General features: G+C 41.8%; 1 protein-coding gene across 1 annotated transcript in view; it reads left to right on the top strand.

Annotated features, from left to right (window-relative positions):
* acad9 (acyl-CoA dehydrogenase family, member 9) overlaps window positions 1–26687 on the top strand; it is a 76346-nt gene that overhangs the window by 43813 nt on the left and 5846 nt on the right. Inside the window, exons 9-15 of the mRNA XM_078543459.1 lie at window positions 2833–2908; window positions 6547–6617; window positions 8179–8298; window positions 8991–9119; window positions 13875–13954; window positions 17694–17820; window positions 21760–21837. Coding sequence (XP_078399585.1) covers window positions 2833–2908; window positions 6547–6617; window positions 8179–8298; window positions 8991–9119; window positions 13875–13954; window positions 17694–17820; window positions 21760–21837 — 681 coding nt within the window. The remainder of the gene's footprint in view (window positions 1–2832; window positions 2909–6546; window positions 6618–8178; window positions 8299–8990; window positions 9120–13874; window positions 13955–17693; window positions 17821–21759; window positions 21838–26687) is intronic.

The following is a 26687-nucleotide window of genomic DNA, read 5'->3' as shown; positions in this document are numbered from 1 at the left end:
CCTGAAGGTGCTGGGGATATGGTTCGGAGGGACCGGGGCATGCGTTAGAAACTGGAAGGAGCGAGTGGCTATGGTGAAAAGGAAACTGGGCATGTGGGAGCGACGCTCCCTCTCCATTGCGGGTAAGAACCTGGTCATCAGGTGTGAGGTACTCTCGCTGTTGCTGTACGTGGCGCAGGTCTGGCCCATTCCACACTCCTGCGCGATGGCGATCACTCGAGCCATCTTCCGCTTTATCTGGAGGTCGAAAATGGATCGTGTCCGCAGGGACGCGATGTACAAGCCTCTAGATAAAGGGGGAAAAAACGTGCCCAACATCGCCCTCATACTGATGGCCACCTTTGTGTGTGGCTGCATCAAGCGGTGCGTAGACCCTCAGTACGCAAACACCAAGTGTCACTACGTGCTGAGGTTCTACCTGTCCCCGGTGTTGCGAAGGATGGGTCTGGCCACGCTGCCGCGGAACGCTCCAAGTAGTTGGACCGTGCCGTACCACCTGTCCCTGGTGGAAAAATTTATGCAGAAAAACACCTTTGACCACAAGTCCATCAGGCAGTGGTCAGCACGTAACGTCCTAGAGGCCCTGAGGGAAAAGGAGAGGGTGGACCCTGTGGGATGGTTCCCCGAGCAGACTGTCAAAGTCATTTGGCAGAATGCCTCATCGCCAGAACTTTCCAACAAGCACCAAGACGTAGCTTGGCTGGTGGTGAGAAAGGCCCTCCCCGTCAGATCCTTCCTACACGCCAGGAGTCTCACCCCCTCTGCACGTTGCCCTCGAGGTGGCTGTGGTGGGGAAGAGACCGTTGTTCACCTCCTTGTGGATTGTGCCTTTGCAAAGAAAGTCTGGAGAGAGATGCAGTGGTTGCTGTCGAGGTTCATCCCGAGCAGTTCTGTGACACAGGACTCTGTGCTCTACGGGCTGTTCCCAGGGACACACACCGAGACAAACATCGACTGCAGCTGGAGGATCATCAACTCGGTGAAAGAGGCGCTTTGGTCTGCCCGAAACTTGTTGGTCTTCCAGCACAAAGAGTTGTCCCCGACCGATTGTTGCGGACTGGCACAATCCAAAGTCCAGGACTACGTGCTGAGGGACGCACTAAAGCTTGGGGCAGCTGCCGCAAAGGTGCAATGGGGAAGGGTCGCGGTCTAAGACCTTTCTACCACAGCGCACCGAGAGACTGGGAACTGTTTAGAGCCCCTCGGGCTGTACAGATCAAAATGAAAGGCTGTAAATGATTGGAATATTGTTTGTACTGATGCACCTGGTGATACATTTTGTAAAAGTTTAACCTGGATTGTACCCTTGTAATGTTGTTATTGAAATGGTTTTGAATGTGATTGAAGATATTTTATGAATAAAGTATATTTTTACAAAAAAAAACCCCATTTTCAAAAGGTGTGGGCATACTGCAAACTGCTGCCCCATGACTGAAAGTCAGGGTAGTTGAATTTTGTGCCCATTGTGTATTATAAGACAGTTTTTAAAGAAAAGCTCCCAGCTTAAATTGACATTAAACTGCTTGAGCTTTGTTCTCATTGGTAATGTCATATCAGCCTCTGTAATACAGAATGTGGTGCTTTGTGTGATTGCAATCAGCTCCACTTAGATCAGACATGGATATTAGGAACTGTTGGTTACACTGAGCACATTGTTCATCCCAAACCAAATAATGGAGTTCAATAGGGAATGAATTGCTTAAAACAAATGCTAATACTGCTTTAATTGGATGATAATTAACAATCACCATTATAGCACTGTGACCTGATCCGTTGTAATGTGACTATGCGCCACACTACGAGTGCAGCCAATCCTCACAGAAGCTTATAGCTGTGCCAGCATGCAAATATATAGAACTAGATACATGTACATGCATTGGTACCTATTTGGAGAACTGGAAATCCACAGGTATACCTTGGGGTATAACAATTGTCACTTATACCAAGGCTTATAACCTATCACCACTTATCCCAGAAAATTACTTGAGTGAATGAGTTTGTTATTAGGGGCATCTACTATCTGTCGAAATATTAATTTCATAAAATACAGCACAGAAGAAAGCCAATTGGCCCAAACTGCCTGGGCCTGGCCTTTGAAAGAGCCATATAATTAGTTCCACTCCCCTGCTCTTTCTCCACTGCCCTGCAAATTTTTTAATTCCCTTTTGGAAGTTAGAATTGAAGCTGATTCCACCACCCCTTTCAGGCAGTGCACTCAGGATCCTTTTGCCAATGATCTTAAATCTATAGCGTCTGGTTACTGACCTTCCTGCCAGTAAAAGCAATTTCTTCTTATTTACTCTATCAAATCCCCCATAATTTTGAATGTTTCTTGTTAAATCTCACTTTAAACTTCTCTGCAAGAAGTCTCATCACATAACTTAAGTCCCTCACCCTTGGTGTTATTCTGGTAAATATCATCTTGTTCCATTTTTTCTTTCTGGTTGGAGTAATAGTTATGAGAGATAACTGGCTCTTGAGAATCATGCATGGTTTAAAAAGTGTTGTTGACTTTGTAACGGTTTGGTACAACTGTGTGGCTTGCTAGGCCATTTCAGAGGACATTTAAAGGGAAATACTATTTTTGAGTATTGCAATATAATGCAACTAGTTAGAGGGGGCATGAAACATTACAGTACATCACATGAACCATGACTACTTACAACTTGCCTGTTTTGTATCAAAATAATTTTTGTATCAAAGCAATTTTTGTATCAAATTGTTTTTTCATGTTGAATTTTGGATGTGAAAATAAATGGACCAATATTATGCTTTACACAGTAGAAATTTTTTATAGAAATTATATTAATTCTTACTCCTGATCTCTTCAAGGTGGCCATGAGGATCTTGAATAGTGGACGATTTAGTATGGGGAGTGCATCTGCAGGAATGATCAAAAAGCTTATTGGTGAGATTATAAAAAATGAATCTTCCCAGTGGACCAACTAAAAACTGAATAAGCATCAGTTTGATCCAGTATATAGCACTCTCACTTCCAAGTCCTACTGCAGAATTTGAGTATGATTATTTTTTAATTTAACAATGACAAGACCGCATACATTGCCCTTCCCTAGTTGGCCTGAAAATTTAGCGCATACAAGCATATGAATCAGGAGCCTCCTTGTGCCCTCTTCATATCTTACTTTTATACCTATCTTTGTGTCATCAGCAAATTTAGCTTTGGTCCCTTCATCCAAATATAAATTGTAAAAAATGTTGAGGCCCTAGCCTGATCCCTGTGGCACACATCTCATTACATCTTGCCAGCCTGAAAAAGACCCATTTATGGCTATCCTCTGTTTCCTGTTGGATAGCCAATCTTCTATCCATGCCAATATGTTACCCCCTACACCATGAGCTTTTATTTTTCGTAATGACCTTTCATATGGCATCTTATCAGATACCTTCTGGAAACCTAAATACAGTACATCACTGGTTTCCCTTTATCCACAGCACATGTTATTTCTTCAAAGAACTCCAATAAATTAGTTAAATATGATTCCCCTTTCACAAAACCATGTTGACTCTACCTGATTACCTTGAATTTTTTCAAGTGCCCTGCTATAATGCCTTTATTCATATCTTCTAACATTTGCCCTGTGACAGTTATTAAGCTAACTGGCCTGTAATTTCCTGCTTTCTGTCTTCCTCCCTTTTTGAATAAAGGAATTACATTCACTATTTTCCAATCTAATGGAACTTTCCCTGAATATAGGGAATTTTGGAAAATTAAAACCAACGCATCAACTATCTCAAAACAAAAATAAAAATACCTGGAAAAACTAGGTGACATTAAGGGTAAAAAGCAGGACGAGCAAGGTACAGATAGCCCTAGTGGGGGTGGGGTGGGGGATGGGATCAAAATAGGCTAAAAGGTAGAGATAAAACAATTCATCAACTATCTCACTAACCACTTCTTTTAAGACCCTAGGATGAAGTCCATCATGAACTGGGGACTTGTCAGCCCGTAGCTCCAACAATTTGTTCAGTACCACTTCCCTGGTGATAATTTTTCCGACTTCCTTCCTCCCTTCCATTTCCTGATTTATAGATATTTCTGGGATGTTACTCGTATCCTCCGTGTAGACTGATGCAAAATACCAGTTCATCTACCATCTCTCTATTTTCCATTATTAATTCCCCAGATTCACTTTCCATAGGATCAATGCTCACTTTGTTAACTCTTTTTTTAAATATCTAGAGAAACTCTTACCATCCGTCTTTATATTCCTAGCTAACTTTCTCTCGTATTCTAATTTTTCCTTCCTGATCAATCTTTTGGTCATTCTTTGCTGTTTTTTCTGTCCAATCTTCTGACCTGCCACCCATCTTTGCCCAATTATATGCTTTCTTTAAGTGTGATACTACCTTTAATTTTTTTAGTTAACCATGGATGGTGGGTCCTCCCCCTGGAATTTTCCTTTCTCGTTGGAATATATCTATTCTGTGTATTCTGAGATATCTCCTTAAATGTCTGCCACTGCATCTCTATTTACCTATCCCTTAGCCTAATTTGCCAGTCCACCTCAGCTAGCTATGCTTTCAAGCCCTCATAATTGCCCTTATTTAAGATTAAAATGCTACCCTTGGACCCACTCTTCTCTCCCTCAAACTGAATGTAACGTTCAATCATATGATCGCTGCTACCTAGGAACACCTTCACTGAGGTTATTAATTAATCATACCTCGTTGCACAATACCAGGTCTAGTATAGCCTGCTCTCTGATTGGCGCCAGAACGCGCTGTTCAAAAAAACTACCCCAAAAACATTCTATGAATTCCTCACCTTTGCCCATCTGATTTTCCCAGTTTGTACGTAGATTAAAATCCCTCATGATTATCGCTGTAACTTTTGACAAGCTCCCATTATTTCTTCCTTTATACCCTGTCCTACCGTATGATTGCTGTTATGGGGTCAGTACACCACTCCCACAAGTGATTTCTTGTCTTTATCATTTCTCATCTCTACTCAAACCGTTTCTACATCCTTGTTTCCTGAACTTAGGTCATCCCTCTCTAATATGCTAATAAAACCATTAATTAACAGAGCCACCCCTCCACCTTTTCCCAGCTTCCTGTGCTTCCTAAATGTCACGTACCTTTCAATATTCAGGTCCCAATCTATGTCACACTGCAGCCATGCCTCTGTAATGGCTATCAGATCAGAAGACAGCTCACCACCACCTTCTCAAGGGCATCTGGGGATGGGCAATAAATGCTGCCTCAGCCTGCGAAACCCACGTCCTGTGAATGAATTTTTTAAAAATGTATTTATTTCTCTTTGCGCTATCAGTTCATCTGTTTTGTTTCGAATACTATGTGCATTAAATACAGAGCCTTTCGTTTTGTCCTTTTTATTATATTTCTAACCTCTTGCCTTATCTGCTGATTTACTCTTAGATTTGTACTCCTTGTACTCTATCCCTTCCTGTCATGGTTTGTTTATCATTTCCCACATTCATACCTTTCTCTCTTGCCTTTTCTCTACTCTTTGATTTACCACATCTTTTCAAATTTGATCCCTTGTTCCCACTGTTTGGTTTAAAACCCTCTCTACTTCCCGAGTTATGTGGCTCGCTAGAACGCTGGTCCCAGCATGGTTCAGGTGGTACAGCCCCCACTTTCCCCAGCACTGGTGCCAGTGCTCCACGAACCAGAACTCACTTCTCCCACACCAGTCTTTCAGCCAATTTGCATGTTATCTATGTAATAATCCAGAGATTATTATCTTTGAAGTTCTGCTTTATAATTTAGTGCCTAGTTCCTCATGCTCTCAATGCAGAACCTCTTTCTTAGTTCTACCTATGTCATTGGTACCTACATGGACCACGACAACTGGATAATTCCCCCTCCCACTAAAAGTTCCTGTCCAGCCCTAAGCAAATGTCCTGAACCCTGGCACTGGGCAGGCAACACAGTTGCCTGGACCCTCGCTCTTTGCTGCAGAGAACAGTGTCAAATGGTGGGCTGTTCTTTCTGATGTTCAAGGCATTAAGAGTCAATCACGTAATTTAACCTGGAATCAGGTTCTCTTTCCTGAAGAATGCTACTGAACTAGTTCTATTTGTTGAACTAGTAGTTTGTCTGATGACCTAGTAGTTTTACTGATCATTTTATTCCTTGCTGCCAGCCCACAATTCATAATTTGCCTTGGTAGAAATTGAACTTGCAGCTTCCAGATTGCTAGTTTCACACTGTAAACAGAAGAGTATCTAACTCTATCATAAAACTAGACAACACTTCAGAACTAAACTGGATGAAACCAAAATCCCTATTGTTAGTCCTGGAGGATGTTGAGGATCCCTTGGTGCTAGTCAAAGAAGAGTAGGGAGTTTTTGAAGTTTCCTCGTCTGCATGGCTCCCAAAAATAGATTAACTGGTCAATCATCTCATTGAAGTTCGTGGGATCATGCTGTTCTACTGTACGTGTGTGCATAATAGCCACCACTCTTCATAATTTAATTGTGAACACTGCTACATTTCTGGGAGCAAGGTAAGGTGCGATTAAAAATTCAAATCTTCATTTTACGTTTTGTCTTTTTGCAGAGATGACAGCAGAGTATGCTTGTACCCGCAAACAATTTGACAGGAAGCTGAGTGATTTTGGACTGATTCAGGTACATCTTGTTTTTAACTATTTTTGCAAAACGTTGCTGCCAATGACTAGCTGCTTAACAAGCCAAACTTTGACATAACGAAGTGGCCTTTAAAACCAGTACAAAGAATAGAGATAATGAAATTTATCATTTGCAACCATGACTTCTTGATTTTGCATAAAGTTATTCTTTCATTGTTTACTATTTAATAAAAGCTTGGCTGTGTAGAGGTATATTGATGCATGTTTCCTGCACTTACTTAGTGACGATATGCAGCTTCTTCCTTCATTTCTCACTCTGTAAATTTGCAGATGTGAAAATTGATAATATACCACTGCTGACTGAGCTGGTGGAGCCCTGAAGGCCCTATCTGTTAGACTGGGCCTGCAGCAGGTGGTGAGAGAGCAAAGAGAGAAAAAACTGCCTAACTTCATCCTCACCAATCTACCTGTTGCTGATGCATCTGCACAATACAATATTGCTGGTAGTAAACACTGCACAGTTCTTGTGGAGACCAAGTCCCATTTCACACTGAGTACACGCTACATTGTGTCGTATGACACTAACATTGTGCTAAATGGGATATATTTAGATAAGATCTGCAGCTTAAAACTGAGCATCAGTGGCATGTTGTGGACCATCAGCAGAATTGTATTCAACCATAATCTGTAACCTTATGACTCGATATATCCCTCACTGTACCAATGCCAAATATCTGGTTAATTGAAAAGTGTAGGAGAGCATGCCAGGAGCAGCACCAGAGATGCTTAAAGATGAGGTACTAACCTGGTGAAGTTACAGCATAGGACTACATACATGCTTGACAGCAGAAACAGTAAGCTGTGGAGCTAAGTGATGTCACAACCAAGGGATCAGAGCAAAGCTCTGTAATGCTGCCACATCCAGTAAGTGATGGTGGATAATTAAACAACTAACAGGACGAGAAGGCTACACAAACATTTTCATCCTCCGAGATGGTGGAGCCCAGCGCATCAGTGCAAAAGAGAGGCTGATTTGCAGCCATCTTCAGCAGAAGTGCCAAGTGGCTGATCTGTCTCTGCCTCTTCCCGAGGTGCCCAGTATCACAAATGCCAGTCTTAGTCAGTTCAATCACTGTCAAGAAATGGCTCAGTGCATTAGATGCAGCAAAAGCTGTGGACCCTGACAACATCTTGTAGTAATGAAGGCTTGTGCCCCAGAACAATGCCTAACACTGACACCTACTCGACAATGCGGAAAATTGTCCAGGCATGTTCTGTCCACAGAATGCAAGACACATTCAATCTGGCCAATTACTGCCCCATCAGTCTGCTCTCAATCATCAGGAAAATGACGGAAATTGTTGTCAACAGTGCTATCAAGGAGCACTTACTCAGCAACAACCTACTCACTGATGCTCAGTTTGGGTCAGTCAGCTCCAGACTCATTTTTGAACTAATTTATGAATCCATGATTTAAAATTAATACAACGTGTTTTGCCAATGATGAGCAGCAGGAGCAGTGTTTTGGTGCACCTGAAGATGATATTTCAGTTAATTTACTAGTCAGTTTTCATGTACCTTACAGTTGAGATTTCTTTTAGGAGAAATTTACACTAATGGCGATGCAAGCGTATGTAATGGAGAGCATGGCTTATTTGACTGCAGGAATGATGGACCGGCCAGGAGAGCCAGATTGCTCTGTAGAAGCAGCCATGGTGAAGGTAGTGAGCTGAAATTTAAAATTATTTTTATGAAACTAGTTTAGATGATTTTATTTGTGGCTTGTGACATTTGAGCAGGAGGAGGAACCGTGTTAAATAAAAACGCATCTCATTTTACTTGAGAGTAATTAAACTTAGCACGTCAATATTCAGAAACAATGTGTAGACTTGTAAAATGTCGACTGTATGTAATGTTGAAAAGTGAACTATATAACTTTATTCAATAACTGGATTTAATTAAAATGGTCTTTGCCAGGCCCCAAGCAAATGTTGGGAGTTATTGTTTTCTTACCATTTTCCTGTCGGCAGCTGGCCAAAGTACGTGACATTTTTCTGTTATTGATAATGAAATACTGAATTGCAGTGTTGCTGTTTTATCATGTTCATGTCTCAATCTTTGTACCTATGTGGATGAGTCTGCATCACTTACAGTTTGTGATACATTGACTAAGAGTGTCTTGCCATCAGTACTTTTTTGAATTAAAAAAATAAATGGCACAAAGAACTATAATTACAATTTTGTTCATTTTATTATAGTAGCAATGTCCACAAAATGCCATTAAGTTCCAATCATCACTTTAAAAAAATAACTTAAATTTCCTTGCTGTTCTATGTAACTAATTTCATTACAGTATTATGTACGCAGTGTGTCTAATCCTGATGATTTCTAACTGAGCTATTCTTTTGATCAGGTTTACAGTTCTGAGGGTGCCTGGGTATGCATTAGTGAAGCATTGCAGATTCTGGGAGGCCTCGGCTATATGAAAGATTATCCTTATGAACGATTCCTCAGGGACAGCAGAATACTTCTGATTTTTGAAGTAAGCCAAAAGTTCAGTTGTTTGGATACTAAATTTAACGGTAATGATAATTGTCAGTTGAGTATGTTGCAAAATGGAGAGGTAGCACTTAGCTAGTCGATTATGCATAGCAAACAATTCTTTGCAACATGTATAAGGTAACAAGTTGTAACTTTAGTGGATTTTACCAGCAGATGCATTGATTTGAGTAGGTCCTCAGACTCAATTGGACTGGACAAAGTGGTTTTTAATATGCATTTCAGCTAATTCAGATATTAACGTCAAATAACTTTTGTTTGCTTTGTTGCAGTAACTAGTAGTAATTATATTTACAAATTCAAAGAAATATTTCCAAGCAACTCTCATGACTAAATAAAAAACTTCAACTTTGCCGCCATTTTTTGATATAAAACTCTAATTTCTCCCATTGCAAAGATAGAGCATAATTATACTTGTTTTTGAAAAGAACTGGCAGCCTGCAGTATATGCAAATCCCGGTAGTTCAATAATATACATTTCCTGCTGAGAAACATAATGCCCTCCATCGTTTATTCAACAGGCTTCTAGTCCAGTGCTAGAAACTTGGGTGTTGCAAAGCTGTACAGTTTTGACCTTGATGAAACAGTTCTGGTATCAATGCAACAAACGGGCAAAAGGCGTGTAAACACTGGGTTAAAATTTCATCTTCTATTTTCAAGTGCAGAGGCCGTGATTTGCAATTTGCCCACGTCCAGTTTTGTTGAGGCAGACAGCGCGCAAACATCACGCTGCCACCTCATTTGCCTGATTGTAGCTTTCAGTCCAGTGGGACCCCTGCATCTAGTTGGCTGAATATTCAACAGGAGACCTAGCAGGGTATGAGGCTAGCACACATTCTAGCTAGCCTCATTTTTCTTTTTGGTTTTCATAGGATGTGGGCGTTGCTGGCTAGGCCAGCATTTATTGCCCATCCCTAATTGTCCTTGAGAAGGTGGTGGTGAACCACCTCCTTGAACCGCTGCAGTCCACGTGGTGTAGGTACACCCACAGTGCAGGGTGTACCGTTGTTTCTCGTGCCTAGGTCGATGCTGGGTGGTCCGTCTGGTTTCATTCCTTATTATTTACTTTTCTGTAACAGTTTAATACAACTGAGTGGCTTGATGGACTATTTCAGAAGGCATTTAAGAGTCAACCACGTTTCTGGGGATCTGGAGCCACATGTAGGCCAGACTAGATAAGGACGGCACATTACTTTCCCTAAAGGACATTAGTGAATTTTAAAGGGAAGCTGCACAGACTGAAAGGAGGCTGTTGCTGACTGCTAGTATTGCAATTGTCTGTAGTGTGAGACAAAGCAAATGATGTACTAGGGCAGAGAAAGGGCTCACAGGTATACAATGCAATGCTTAGAGGCCTTAGTCATAGATATTGACAGGCGGAGGAGAGCCATGCTTCCATGGGGGTGCGGGGGGGCTGGAGGCCATCAAACAGCAGGAGGCTCAGGAGGTTAACTCCTGGATTTTGGACTCGAGGCCTTGGCAGCAGTGCCACAAGTTGTTCAACGACCTCAGGCAGGTGGTCAAGGTCAGTGAATGTGACTTCACATGACCTCTCGCACCCACAACCTTTCATGCTGCTCAGTACACCACATCCTAAACACTCAGCAGTCAGGACTCACATTCAGATACTCTGTCTCACACTTATAACCATTCCAATGATGTCAGCCTCACAGCATCTCTTGTTGCCTAAGCATGCCTTCAGCTTTGGCATGCACATCACCAAACAGTGTAACACAATCACTGACGTTCTTTCCTCTCTGTAGTAGGGCAAGTTGGCACATAATAGAAGGAAGCAGATCAGAACTGGTGAGGGCCAGCTGCCTCTATGCCTCTGAGCTCTATGGGGGAGGTGGTGCTCTGCATTGTGGGGCTGGCTGCAACACATGTTGCAGCTGGTGTTGCTGAGAGGATTGAGATGATGGCATGTTACTGCCTTATGTACCTTCTCAGCTCCTTCTGCAATCTGGCGTGAGGTGCAAGTTGCATAGTGTGACTATGGACTTATTACTTTCTACTGTACACCCCCCACCCCCACCGCCTAATCTTTCCCTCAACCCAACCCAACCCTCCCCTTCTGATTTTCTACTTTCAGATACCCAAGCACTGCCAGCTGCCTAACCACAGCCTCAGGAGAAAGAGAGAGAGCAACACCACACCGCTGATGAAGAAGTACAGTCACTTGATCTGACACTTGCAGCCTAGAGCTCAGATATTAGCATTGTGTGAACTTTAGAGAATAGTATAGAGTCAGGATCTGTACCTGGTGAGGACATTCAGTAGGCTGCAGAAAGACCAGGGGGGAAGGATAACTTGTGTGCCAACTCACTAGAGTTTGAGGTAACCGACAAGTTCTGCTACAGGGAACTCGAATGAGGACTCCAATAGAGTGGCTTATAGAAGAACACTGATGAGGAACTTGACACCCAAACAGGATAAAGTAGCTCACTTAATTGGCACCCCAACCACCAACTTAAACGTCCACTCCCTCCACCAGTGACAGCAATGTGTATCATCTACAAGATGCACTGCAGCAATTCAGCAAGACTCCTTTGACAGCACCTTCCAAACCTGTGACATCTACCACCTAGAAGGACAAGGGCAGCAGATGCATGGAAACACCATCAACTGAAAGTTCTCCACCAAGCCAAACACCAGCCTGACTTGGAACTGTATGCCTATTCTTTCACTGTCACTGGGTCTAATTCCTGAAACTCCCTTAACAGCACTGTGAGTGTACCTACACCACATGGAATGCAGCGGTTCAAGAAGGTAGCTCATCACCAACACCTCAAGGGCAATTTATTGCCGATCCAGGGATATAGGGCCTCCATCATCACCCAGGTACAGCGATAGACGGTTTACTGGGAGATGTATTTCACGTGAAAGTTTAATGTGACTGTGACCTTTACGACCAGTCCCATTCTTTTTTTCATTCCTTCACGGGATGTAGGCTTCGCTGGCTGGGCCGGCATTTATTGCCCATGCCTAGTTGCGAAGCTGCAGGCCCTGTTGAAGGAGCTAGCATCCAGGGATGGGCAATAAATACTGGCCTATCCAGTGAACCCACATCCTATGAACAAATAGATTTTATTTTTAATTTATCTCCAGCAGATTACTCTAGGACTTTGTACTAGTTGGAGTATCAAATGCATCTCACAATTAGTGTTTTTTTAAAAATTATTGGTAGCTTCCATTTTCCTTGGGTGAGGTACCACCCTATGAGAGTGGCAGTGGTACTGCGGAGCATGACCTGCTTTCTTTCTCAAGATGACAGCATTCATGCTTCCTGGCCCAGCATCCCTGAATGGCCGCAATAACTCCGCAGAAGACCTCCAAAAACAAGCCACAGTACTTACACAAACTTTGCCACAGTAGAAGTAAGTCAAAAGCACCTCACTTGCAAGTTCAGTGGCTAACCCTTTACACAACACTAGTGTGGTGCCCCTGGTGCATGTGTTCAGCGGGAGTGATTAGCACATGCTTACACTGGACCTGTGTGGTCGAAGTTTCCACAACATGCATCGAATCAACTGGAATGGCTTTTTGACATCATGATCTGACCACTCCTGACGTGGCAGCCTGTAAGAATATAAGCAATAGGAATAGGAGTGGACCATTTGGCCCCTCGAGCCTACTCCGCCATTCAATAAGATCATGGCTGATCATCTTGTGTTTTGATTTCCACATTCCCTGATAACCTTAGATTCTTGTTAGGCAAGGGAATCAACCTACCTCTGCCTTAGAAATATTCAGTGACCCCGCCTCCACCACCTTCTGAGGCAGAGAATTTCAAAGTCGTACAACCCTCTGGGAGAAAAAAAATTCTCCTCATCTCTGTCCTAAAAGGGCGTCCCCTAATTTTAAAACAGTGCCCCCTAGTTCTGGACTTGCCCACAAGAGGAAACATCCTTTTGACGTCCACCTTGTCAAGGCCATTCAGGATCTTGTATACTTCAATTAAATCACCCCTCTCTCTTCTAAACTCCAGTGGAAACAAGCCCAGGCTGTCCAACCTTTCCTCATAAGACAACCCACTCATTCCACGTATCAATCTAATAAACCTCCTTTGAACCATTTCCAATGCACTTACATCCTTCCTTTAAATAAGGAGACCAAAACTGCACACACTATACGAGGTGCGGTCTCACCAATGCCCTGGATAATGTCCTTACTTTTATGTTCAATCCCTCTCGTGCATGTGCAATTCTCAGCATGGAATATTACTGGAAATGGCCAGCTCACAGCGCCACTCAAAGACTTTGGGGCTTCCATAGCACTGGCAGCAATGGTGCTACAGAGCCATATTTTGCAGCCCTTGTGCTTTTGTTAAGTCAGTGGAGATTAATATTTTAAATGCAGATTGCAAACCTCAATTTCAAGAAGTGACTTGTTGATGAAAATGTAAATCTCTGGAATGGTCTCTGATGTACATGTTGAATCATGACAAATTAATATAAGCATCACTCAACGTGATCAATAGTATGGCTGTAGTGTTTGGCAGCAGTATCAAATTGCTTGTATGCAGACCTATCTGGGTATGATGGATTGCGATTATACAGAATAACAAGTGTAATAGGTTGTGAAATTTGGTGGGTGTTCTGCACAAATAAAATTTTGAACAAGTCTTTTTGTACTAGTTGGAGGATCAAATGTATCTCACAATTAGAATTTTAAAAAATTATTGGGTAGCTTCCATTTTCCTTGGATGTATTGATTTCATTTATTTCATGTATTGCAGGGTACTAATGAAATTCTACGGATGTACGTGGCCTTGACTGGTTTGCAGCATGCAGGAAAAATCCTTACTGGAAAAATAAAGTATGCGCCCCTAACAATTTTTTACTTTGTTCTAAAGATCTTCCTTTTAAACCACATCCCAAAAAATACTTGTCCAGTTACCAAGAGGTGGCTGTGTAGAATTTGTCTTTTATTCCAATGAGTCAACCATGAATGATTAAACTTAGACTTTGATTCTAGTTTCATTGTAATCAGAGTACTGAACCCTGATCCTAGAGTTAGTGGCCTTAATTATGCTCATTTTAAATTTGAATGTTTTATCAATTTTACCAATATTCTGCAACTTAAGGAAATTGGAGTTGATTTAAGGCTGTAATTACTCTACAATTGCAGCATCGATGCACAACTAAAACTGTAGTGTTAATCCAGAGGGCCCAACCTTGCTGTGGAACAAAAGAAAGCTTAAGTTCCTGGAGATAAAATAAAACAAAAGTATATAGTGTTCAGATTGGGACAAAACTTGAAACTTTGAAAATGATGAAACTGGAAATTTTGTAGTACTATGCTATGAGATATGATCAGGGAGCAAAGGCTAAAAGTTATGTGAAATGGGTTTGAATAGGCTTGATGCAGTTCTTTCAACAATCATGCAATATTTCTGTTGATAAGTCGGAAAATAAATGCTTTATCAAGTGAAAATACCAGGTAGATAGAGTAAGGAAGTGCTCTGGAGGTTGAGACATCTAAACAGGCTAAATACTTGAAACTTTCAGTCAATTATTCAGATATTAATTTTAAGACTTTCACAGATTGAGTAAATTCAGAAATCCCAATTTTTCCAAGATCTTAAATTTCAAATAGTCATTCGGTAGTACAGAACTGGAGCTGAAAAAAAGAGACTTTTTTTTAAGAACATAATGAAATACAAGCAGAAGTAAACCGTTTGACTCCTCGAGCCTGCTCTGCCATTCAAAAAGATCATGGCTGATCTGTTTCTGTTTTGAATTCCACATTCCTATCTACCTCCGATAACCTCAGATTCTTGTTAGGCAAGGGAATCAATCTCCCTCTGCCTTTAAAAATATTCAATGACCCCGCCTCCACTGCCTTCTGAGGCAGAAGGTTCCAAAGTCGCACAACCCTCAGAGAGAAAAATTCTCCCCAACAAAGGCATCCCTTAGTTTTAAAACAGTGCCCCCTAGTCCTGGACTCGCCCACAAGAGAAAACATCTTTTCCATGCCCACCTTGACAGTACCATTCAGGATCTTATATGCTTCAATCAAGTCACCCCTCACTCTTCTAAACTCCAGTGGAAACATGCCCAGTCTGTTTAACCTTTCCTCATAAGACAATCCGCTCATTCCAGGTATCAATCTAGTAAACCTCCTCTGAAACGCCTCTAATGCATTTACATCCTTCCTTAAATGAGACCAAAACTACACCCTATTTGAGATGTAGCCTCACCAATGCCCTGTAAAGCTGAAGCATAACATCCTTATTTTTATGTTCAATTCCTCTTATAATAAAGGATAGCATTCCATTAGCCTTCTTAATTACTTGCTGTACTTATATACTAGTTTTTGTGACTCATGCACGAGAACACCTAGATCCTTCTGCGCCTCAGAATTCTGCAGCCGTTCTCAGTTTAAGTAATACTCTGCTTTTTTTATTCTTCCTGCCAAAGTGAACAACTTCACACTTTCCTACATAATACTCCATGTGCCAGATTTTTGCCCACTCACTCAACATGTCTATGTCTGTCTGCAACCTCCTTATGTCCTCTTCACAACATACTTTCCTACTTCACTTTGTCATCTGCAAATTTAGCTACCATGTCTTCACTCCCCTCATCTAAATTATTGATATAAATAGTAAAAGGTTAAGGCCCTAACACTGATCCCTGCGGGACTCCACTCGTCATATCCTGCCAATCAGAAAAGGACTAATTTATGCATACTCTCTGTTTCTGCCAGCCAGCTAATCTTCTATCCGTGCTAATATGTTACCCCCTACACCATGAGCTTTTATTTTCCGCAATAACCTTTGATGTGGCACCTTATCAAATGCCTTCTGGAAATCCAAGTACAGCACATCTACAGACTCCCCTTTATCCACAGTGCATGTTACTCCTTCAAAGAACTCCAGTAAATGAGTTAAACATGATTTCTCTTTGAGAAAACCATGCTGACTCTTCCCGATTACTAAGTGCCCAGCTATAACCTCCTTAATGATCGATTCTAACACCTATTGTCAAAGCTTTTCATCTTGCACTCATTAGGACAATTCACAAGAAAATACCAATGAGGAGAAACAGGTTTATACTGTATGAGAAGAGAGTGCTGATTAATTGGCAACCAGACTCTGGTAGAGATGTTGCCATGGAAAATGCACCATTTGATGGTGACTGACAGTTAACTGCCGAGCATTGTTTGGCATTTAAACCAGGCAGCTTGACTCTGGTCAAGACATTGCCCTGGGGGGATGAACCAGCGAATGGATGTCACTTATTTTGTTAAGTTGAAACAGGTGCAATATGTACACATGTTAATACCCCTAACTGCTTGGTTAATGGCTTTAGATTCCAGTAATTGCTGCACCACATTTGAGAATTTTTAATAAAATTGTCAGCTTTTGAGAGGGTGTTAACAATAACTCGGTTGGTAGTGTCCTTGCTTCTTGTCAGAAGGCTGTAGGTGAAGCCATACTCCAGAATTTTAAATCATATCTACCATGGCATTTAGTGCAGAAATTAGTGCACCTAGCTAGCATTACTCCTCAGATACTGAATCAGTCCATGTCCAAATGCAGCAAGACCTGGACAATATCCAGGCTTGGGCTGACAAGTGGCAAGTAACATTTGCACCACACAAGTGCCAGGCAATGACCATCTCCTATAAGAGAGAATCTAACCATCCCCTTGACGTTCAATAGCATTGCCATCACTGAGTCCCCCACTATCAACATCCTGGGGGTTACCATTGACCAGAAACTGAACTGGATTAGCTATATAAATACTGTGGCTATAAGAGCAGGTCAGAGGCTAGGAATCGTGCAACGGGTAACCCACCTCTTGACTCCCCAAAGTCTGTCTACCATCTACAAGGCACAAGTCAGGAGTGTGATGGAATACTCGCCACTTGCTTGGATGAGTGCAGCTCCCACGACACTCAAGAAGCTTGACACCATCCAGAACAAAGTAGCACGCTTGATTGGCACCACATCCACAAACATTCATTCCCTCCACCACCAGCACACAGTAGCAGCAGTGTGTACCATCTACAAGATGCACTGTAGGAATTCACCAAGGCTCCTTAGACAGCACCTTCCAAACCCACAACCACTACTAACCAGAAGGACAAGGGCAGTAGATAAATGGGAACACCACCACCTGGAAGTTCCCCTCCAAGTCACTCACAATCCTGACTTGGAAATCTACTGCTATTCCTTCACTGTCACTGGGTCAAAATCCTGGAACTACCTTCCTAACAGCACTGTGGGTGTCACTACACCACATTGACTGCAATGGTTCAAGAAGGCAGCTCACCACCACCTTTTCAAGGGCAACTGGCAATGGGCAATAAATACTGGCCCAGCCAGTGAAGCTCGCATCCCATGAATGAATAAAAAGAAAAACAAGCATAACCAGAAAAAATGGATTTACTGGTCATCCATCTTATTTCCAGTTTGCTGGGTCCTTGTGCACTATTGGCAATCTTTGTTACATACATAACAATTGGAACTACACTTCAAATTTATTGGCTCTGTGATTTCTTTCAGACCCACATTTTTAAGCTATATGGTTTTTGTGTTTGCTTTCAGAGAGATGAAGAAAGGAAACATTGGAGTTGTGTTGGAGCTTTTAGGAAAAAGATTGGGAAGTACTTTTAATAAAAAAGTGGATTACGGCCTCACGGGCAAAAGTGGTGTTGTGCACCCCAATTTGGAGGTACTTATTCCTATAAATCACAATCCCTGGTCTTTTACAGATATATTTTGGAAGTACTTTTTCATAATTTACTGAAACCAATACTTTAGTATGCATCTATCATCAGCCACATTATGTATCTAAAGACTTCAATAATTCTGTTTCCTAAAATATTTTTTGTAGATATCTAGACATATGTGGAGCGAGCGAGATGCATAATGTGAAGTCCACTAATTTATAGTATTGTGTAGGTCAAATTGTGTTCTATTAAGTGGTATTCTAAGCTTGTGCTGGTGATCAAAATCTACAATTTTATACATTTTCTATTAAAAATTTAAATCAGTGGTTCATTACAATTATTGTTTTCTTCTGGCATTAAACAATGGGAATTCAAATGTAGACTTCAGGTGAAGCAGAGTTTGATAAATGAGTCAAGGAGGCATTTTGAAGTTATATTGTCATAAAAGGAGAAATGTTTGCAGGGAGTAAGCACTCTGGCCCAAACTGACGGCTATTTTGTATCCTGAGGGGAGCAGGCAGATCTCTGTCAAAGATTCTCATGTGAGCAGCCAGATAAACCAGTTGATGAGCTAACTGTCATTTGAACTTGGACTTGAACATAGAATCATAGGATGGTTACAACACAAAGTGAGGCCCTTTGGCCCTCTATGCCTGTGCCGGCTCTCTGCAAAAACAATTCTGCTACTCCCACTGCTCCAACCGTTTTCCACTGCCCTGCCACTTCTTTCTGTTCAGGTGCTTATCCAATTCCATTTTGAAAGCCATGGTTGAATCTGCCTCCACCACACTCTCAGGCAGTGCATTCTAGATCCTAACCATATGCTGCGTTTAAAAAGAAATCCTCATTGCTTTTGGTGTTTCGGCCAGTCGCGTTAAATCTGTGTCCTCTGCTTCTTAACCCTTCTGTCAATAGGAACACTTTCTCTCTATTTACTCTGTCTAGAGCCGTCATGATTTTGAACACCTCTATCATAACTCTCTTCAATCTTCTTTGCTCTAAAGAAGAGCAATGCAGCTTCTCCTGTGTATCCACTGAAGTCCCTCATCCCTGAAGCCATTCTTGTAACTCTTTTCTGCATCCCCTCTCACATCCTTTCTAAAGGGCAGTATCCAGTATTAGACAAACAATTACAGTTGAAGCCGAACTTCCTTGCTTTTGTACTTAATGCTTCTGTTTATAAAATCCAGATCTCTCATGTCTTTTTAACCACTTTCTCAACCTGACCTGCCTGCTTTAACAATTTGTGCACAAATAGCCCCTAGGTCTCTCTGTTCCTACACCCCCTTTAGAATTGTATTCATATTTTGCCTGTCATCACTCTTCCTAACAAAATGCATCACTTTGTACTTGTCTGCATTAAATATCATCTGCCACATGTCCACCCATTCTGCCGGCCTTCTCTCTCCTCTTGAAGTCCATCATTATGCTTCTCACTGTTCATTGCACTTTCAAGTTTTGTGTCATCTGCAAATTTTGAAATTGTGCCTTCTACTCCCAAGTCATGAACATATATTATGAAAAGCAGTTATCCTCGTACCAACCCCTGGAACACTCCACTGTATTCCTTCCTCCAGTCCAAAAAGCAACTGTTCAACACTATTCTGTTTCCTGTCACTCAACCAATGGCATATTCATGTTGTCACTTCCCCTTTTAATTCCATGGGGTTCAGCTTTGCTAACAAGCCCATGTGTGGCACTTTATCAAAGTCCATATACACTTCATCAACCCTTGCTATTATTTCAGAAAACCCAATCAAGTTAGTTAAGCACAGTTTGCTTTTAACATGCTAGCTTTTCTTAACTAATCCACACTTGGCCAAATGACTGTTAACTTTGCTTCAGATTACTGTTTCTAAAAGCTTTCAAACCACCCAGGTTAAACTGACTGGCCTTTAATTCCGGATTTATGTTTACACCCTCTTTTGAACAAGGGTGTAACATTTAAATTCTCTTATTCTCTGGCAGCACCACTGTACAGAAAACCCTCACATAAAATTGTAGTTGCATTCCTGAAAATCACGACTTTAAGTGAATGACTTTAAGCAAATCATATTTTCCCATTAAAACCAATGTTTCTCCATAACCCACTCTTGTTGCCGACCTTCTGCCTTCCAGCCTCCGCTGATCCCTGACTCACCCTGTCGCCAATCCTTCCATTGCCGAATCTCCCACACCCTGACTCTCCCGCTTACTGCTTCCCTGTTCTGAATTTGTGTTTCCGTTCAAGACCCAGATCTGATATGAAGCTGAGTTTGTGAAAGTACAGGTCCCAATAGTGCAGAAATGCCGAGCTGGGACTGTTATAATTAAAGTTTTTTTAAAAATATTTCCCATTCGCTGCTTCCCTCTCCTGAATCTCGCTGGTGAGGACTCTGGAGATGTTCCCTGGAGGATTCAGGAGAGGGAAACGGCGAGCGGGAGAGTTGTCTCGGGCAGCATAAAGGCAGAGTGACTGTTGACACAACTGTGTCAGCAATGAGTAGGAGGCAGGGCCATGCTGGCACATTACAATCTGCCCTACATAGGCTCTTCCACCATGCTAAAAGTACACTTCCCTCATATAGCTGGTTAAAAATGCAGAAGAATGCTGTGAAGTAGAGGTTCCAATCAGTGGCTTGGCTGTTGCTAATTTGCAACTAAACATTTTGGATTTGGGTAAATGGCAGAAAAGCAGCATAGGTAGGAGCTGGGGTGGGGCGAGAGATTTTCCCATCTGCTTTGTGTAATGTTATCAGTTTCTAAAGAACTGATTTACAATATTATTACATGCAACAATATTAGATATCAGTTCTTTTAAAACGTTTTCCCATTTTAAGCAAAGTGTGCAGGTTCATTTGAAGAAAATTATGCATGGCGATGGGTTTGGTGCCCAGCTGACCCAAAGAAAGTAACCTGCATTTTGGGCAAAATGCTACTTATTCTAGTACTATGATGCACCAAGGACAATGTAGTTAATATGTATGTACAAAACTAGTTAAGAGATAGAAAATAGAGTACCTACTCCAAGGCCTTGGCATCCTTCCTAAAGTGTGGTGCACAGAATTCAACACACTATCCAACTGAGGCCTAACCAGTGTTTGCTAAAAGTTTTGTATAACATCCTTGCTTTTGTACTCTATTCCTCTATTAATAAAGCCAAGGATCCAATTTACTTCATTATTTTTTTTACAGCCTTTTCAACTTGTTCTGCCACCTTCAAAGCATATATACCCCAGGTCCCCTGCACTTCGTTGAAATTTGTACCATTTAGCTCATATTGCTTCATCTCATTCTTCCAATCAAACACATCACTTCACAATTCTCTGCATTAAATTTTCATCTGCCATGTGTCTTGCCATTTTCCAAGCCTACTTAGATCTTCCTGAAATCTGTTACTATCCTCCTCATTGTTTATTACATTTTTGAGCTCAGTCCTGTATACCCAAGTCAACTTTAATATATATCAAAAAAACAATGGACCTAATAGTGACCCCTGTGGCCCCTACTGTATACTCCACTCCTCCCACCACCCCCCACCCCCCAAAAAAAAACCGGTGTGGAAAACAAATGTTCAACACAACACTTTGCTTTCTGACCCTTAGCAAATTTTGTTTCCTGCTGCCATTGTCTCTTTAATTCCATGTACTGTAATTTTTCTAAAATCTATTACGTGGTGCCTTGTCAAGTGCCTTTTGGAAAGTCTATATATACAACGTCAACCTCACTACCCTCTTCAATCAGCACTATTATTTCATCAAAGAACTTGATCAAGCTAGTCAAATATGATTTGCCTATAACAAGTGTGTGCTGGCATGCAGCTTGTAATACATTATGAAGCCTAACCAGTGTTTTCTAAAAAATTTAGCATAACATCCTTTTTTGTAATTAAGGGCAATGCGGTAGAGGCCGTGAAGTTGTAAACATTGATTAAAGGAAATATTTGGATTTATTTTCTACAGGAGAGTGCCAAAAAAATGGAGGAAAATGTGTACATTTTGGGATGCTCAGTGGAAAACTTACTATACAGATTTGGCAAGGTAATTGGAACATTGCTATTCTAAAGAATGCATTTGTGGAAAGAAAGTATTTAAATATACTGTAAATGTATAAACATTTTAAGCTAAAAGTTTGTTTTTTTTGAAAGCATCCTTTTACATAAATTTCAGGAATGTGGTGGGGAAAGCGTGCAATGAAAATAGGCTGCATTTTGGTGTGGGAGTTTCTGGAGAAATGTAACCCTCAGCAGTGCTCTTCTCTCTCCCATCACCATCCACTGGTATTCGTATTCCCCTCCTTCCCACCACTAGCACTACTCATTCTCCCCACTACCTCTATTCCCTTTCATTTAACTATCTACATAATTCTCCCTTCTCAGTTACTCTACTGTTATTATTCTTCCCCTTGATCATCCACCCACTCTTATCCTCCTGTCATATGTTTCCTTCTTGCCTATCTCCCTCAGAAATTTTGTTTGCCTGCAATGTACAACTTGCTTTAAAAAAAGACATCAAATTAGAATAAGAAAAGACAGTATTTCTCTCCCTATCTCGGGTGTTAGCAATTAGAACATTTAATTTATGGTCCATCAAAAAAGTGAGATGATTAGAAAGGTTCTCAGTTGATTGAAAATTAAATTGGTACTATGTTAAAAAATTAATGAAATTACCCTGAAAAAAGACTCACTCAGATTATTCAAGTGCACATACAGAGCTGTTTTTAAAAAAAACATTATAAATTTTACCTGCACAAAGCTTTTAAAATTTGACCTCTAGTTTCAAATAAAGCACTTCAATACAAGTCATTGGTACATGGGCTTTCTGGAAAATTAGGTACACTGCACATGCTCACACTCCACAATCTGAATTCCACTAACAGCTTCAAAAATACTAAGACCAATGGTTGGCTTATGGGGGAGGCCATCAAGTAAAACTTTAATGAAGGTATTAAAAGAGACAAAAGACAATTCATTGGATAAATGTAAACATTTTATTGTGAAGTAAGAAAAAATTTGTTTTTTCAAAAATGTTTACAAGCTTGTTTTGGACATGAGAAATTTGTTATGGAGGAACAAAATTGTGGGTGAAAAATGGCAAAGCAATTTGTCAAGTAAATGTAATACAGTGCCATCTAATGACCACAGCCTATAATTACATATTATGTATCATAAATATGGGCGTAAGAATTTATAATGGAAAGAGTTGATTTTTTTTTAAAAAGTAAAACAGGGTTGCCTAGACAGGAAGTGCACACAGATGTAAAATCTTAAGATATAGAGATGCATGCATGTGGGATGTTTATAAGGTGATTTCTTTTGCTTTGGGAATAGCTGAAAACGCACACTTCACAGAAGAGAAAATGCATTTATGGAGAGTGGATACTTGTGGAGAACATGCCTCCTAGAAATTAGGTCATGAATTACAAGTGAGAAGTGGGCCTGTTTGTCAGTTATTTACTTTTGCCATGCAGCATTGTTATTTTTGAGGTACATTCTATTTTGCAGCATTCCAAGCTTCATTGTTTAGTACTAGTATTTTCTGGTCAGACTTCTGTACGTTAAGGATATGGCCCGTTTCGGCTGAGTGGAATATTGGGACTTCAATCTTTGTTCGCTTGGATCTCTGTTAAGAGAATGAATCCTGAAAAGAGGACAGCAAGAATAGAAAATTGTTCAGACCAGTCTATTTGTAAAGAGTAAATGGCAAGGAGCGAAACCAAATTGAGTAGGAGGGCCACAACCATAAAAAGAATGAGCAGAGATTGGGCTTAATGATAGAAATAAATCGAGGATTCATGAAACAGGCCAATGTGTTAAACTACCTGTGCAGTAAAATAGTGTTATGAAATGCTCATATTTCAATACAGTGTTTGACAGTGAACAGACTCTTTGAAACAGTGGCCATGGAAAAATGTACTGAAAAAGTGTACTCCTGGTAACGATCTTTACATTCTGTAATAATCTGGATCTAGGCATTGGGGGAACCGCCTATACATTTGTGAATGACAAAGATTTGTGCTAGTGTTTTAAAAAAATTCCTTGGCTGAGAAGGAAAAATAAGAAAACAGTGCGATGAGGGAATGGGCTTGCTTTTGGCAGATTACACTTACTGTAGACAATTATGGTGTTATGGGGCTAATGCTTGCACGTTTGTATGATGCAGGACTCTGAACTAATTTCTATTGAACATGAAAGAATCATGGGTGTTTCAGTGCAGGGGTCGCTGAAGGTTCACCAAAACTGCCACAAAGCAATAGCAAAAACATATAGACGATTGGGATGCATAGCTAAGATGATCCAATCAAAATAACACAAAAAACACAACAGTGTTCATGTATAAGATTTTTCTTAGACTTATCTAGAATACAGTGTCCAATTTTGGTGGCCTCACATGGTATATAATTGCAGAGATGTGAGAAAAGGTTTAGAAGAGAACTACTGGATTAGTACCTAGTTTAAAAGCCCTTATTTTATCACAGTAGAATTAGAGAGTTTGGTCATTTTACTCAAAGGTGTAGGTTTCAGGTAAATTTGTGGTTTTTAAACTAACAAAGTAATTTGGCTGTATGCATGTGTATAAACTATTTTCTTCCATTGATGGGATATGGGCATCGCTGGCTAGGCCAGCACTTATTGCCCATCCCTGATTGCCCTTGGAAGGTGGTGGTGAGCTGCCTTCTTGAACCCCTGCAGTCCATGTGGTGCAGGTGCACCCACAGTGCTGTTGGGGAGGGAGTTCTAGGATTTTGACCCAGCGACGGTGAAGGAATGGTGATATATTTCCAAGTCAGGGTGGTGAGTGGCTTGGAGGGGAACTTCCAGGTTGTGATGTTCCCATGTATCTGCTGCCCCTCTCCTTCTAAATGGTAGTGGCCGTGTGTTTAGAAGGTGCTGTCTAAGGAGCTTTGGTGAGTTCCTGCAGTGCATCTTGTAGATGGTACACACTGCTGCGACTGTGTGTTAGTGGTGGAGGGAGTGAATGTTTGTGGACGGGGTGCCAATCAAACAGCTGCTTCTTGAGTGTTGTGGCAGCTGCACTCATCCAGGCAAGTGGAGAGTATTTCATCACACTCCTGACTTGTGCCTTGTAGATGGTGGACAGGCTTTGGGAAGCCAGGAGGTGAGGGATAGCGTAGTGGTATTGTCGCTGGACTAGTAATCCACAGACGCAGAGTAATGCTCTCGGAACCTGGCTTTGAATCCCGCCATGGCAGGTGGTGGAATTGAATTCAGTAAAAATCTGGAATTGAAGTCTAATGATGACCATTGTCAATTGTTGTAAAAACCTATCTGGTTCACTAATGTCCTTTTAGGGAAGGAAATCTGCCATCCTTACGTGGTCTGGCCTACATGTGACTCCAGACCCACAGCAATGGCCTAGCAAGCCATGCCATTGTATCAAGCCACTACAAAGTCTCAAAAAAGGAATGAAACCGGATGGATGACCCGGCAGCGACCTATGCACCGGAAATGACAATGGCAAACTCAGCCCTGTCGATCCTGCAAAGTCTTCATCACTAACATCTGGGGGCTAGTGCCAAAATTGGGAGAGCTGCCTCACAGACTAGTGAAGCAATAGCCTGACACAGTCATCCTCATAGAATCATACCTTACAGATAATGTGCCAGACACCACCATCACCATCCCTGGGTATGTCCTGTCCCACCAGCAGAGGTGATGACACAGTGATATACAGTCGGGAGGGAGTTGCCCTGGGAGTACTCAACATCTACTCTGGAGGCCATGAAGTCTCATGGCATCAGGTCAAGCATGGGCAAGGAACCCTCCTGCTGATTACCACATACCACCCTGCCTCAGCTGATGAATCAGTGCTCCTCCATGTTGAACATCACTTGGAGGAAGAACTGAGGGTGACAAGGGCGCAGAATGTACTCTGGGTGAGGGACTTAAATGTCCATCACCAAGAGTGGCTCGGTAGCACCACTACTGACCAAGCTGGTCAAGTCCTAAAGGACATAGCTGCTAGACTGGGTCTACGGCAGGTGCTGAGGGAACCAACAAGAGGGAAAAACATACTTGACCTCATCCTCACCAACCTGCCTTCACGGTCGTTGCGGAGACGAAGTCTCACCTTCACATTGATGATACCCTGCATCGTGCTATGTGGCACTACCACTGTGCCAAATGGGATAGATTTCAAACAGATCTAGCAACTCAAGAATGGGCATCCATGAGGTGTTGTGGGCCATCAGCTGCAGCAGAATTGTACTTGAACACAATGTGTAACCTCATGGCTTGGCATATCCCCCACTCTACCATTACCACCAAGCGAGGGGATCAACCCTGTTTCAATGAAGAGTGCAGGACAGCTGCCAGGAGCAGCACCAGGCATACCTAAAAATGAGGTGTCAACCTGGTGAAGCTATTACACGGGATTACTTGCATGCCAAACAGAATAAGCAGCAAGTGATAGAGCTAAGCGACCCCACAACCAACAGATCAGATCTAAGCTCAGCAGTCCTGCCACATCCAGTCATGAATGGTGGTGGACAATTAAACAACTCACCGGAGGATGAGGCTCCACAAATATCCCCACCCCCAATGATGGGGGAGCCCAGCACTTCAGTGCAAAAGACAAGGCTGAAGCATTTGCTACAATCTTCAACCAGGTGCCGGGTGGATGATCCATCTCGGCCTCCTCCTGAGCTCCCCACTATCACAGATGCCAGTCTTCAGCCAATTCGATTCACCCCACATGATATCGAGAAACGGCTGAAGGCACTGGATAGTGCAAAGGCTTTGGGCCCTGACAATATCCCGGCAATTGTACTGAAGACTTGTGCTCCAGAACTCGCCGCGCCCCTAGCCAAACTGTTCCAATACAGCTACAACACTGGCATCTACCTGGCTGTGGAAAATTGCCCAGGCCTG

This window comes from Cetorhinus maximus, chromosome 6 (genome assembly GCF_964194155.1).
Source record: "Cetorhinus maximus chromosome 6, sCetMax3.hap1.1, whole genome shotgun sequence".
Lineage (NCBI taxonomy): Eukaryota > Metazoa > Chordata > Chondrichthyes > Lamniformes > Cetorhinidae > Cetorhinus > Cetorhinus maximus.
Note: the sequence above shows the minus strand (reverse complement) of the source record. Positions and strands in the feature narration are given on the sequence as shown.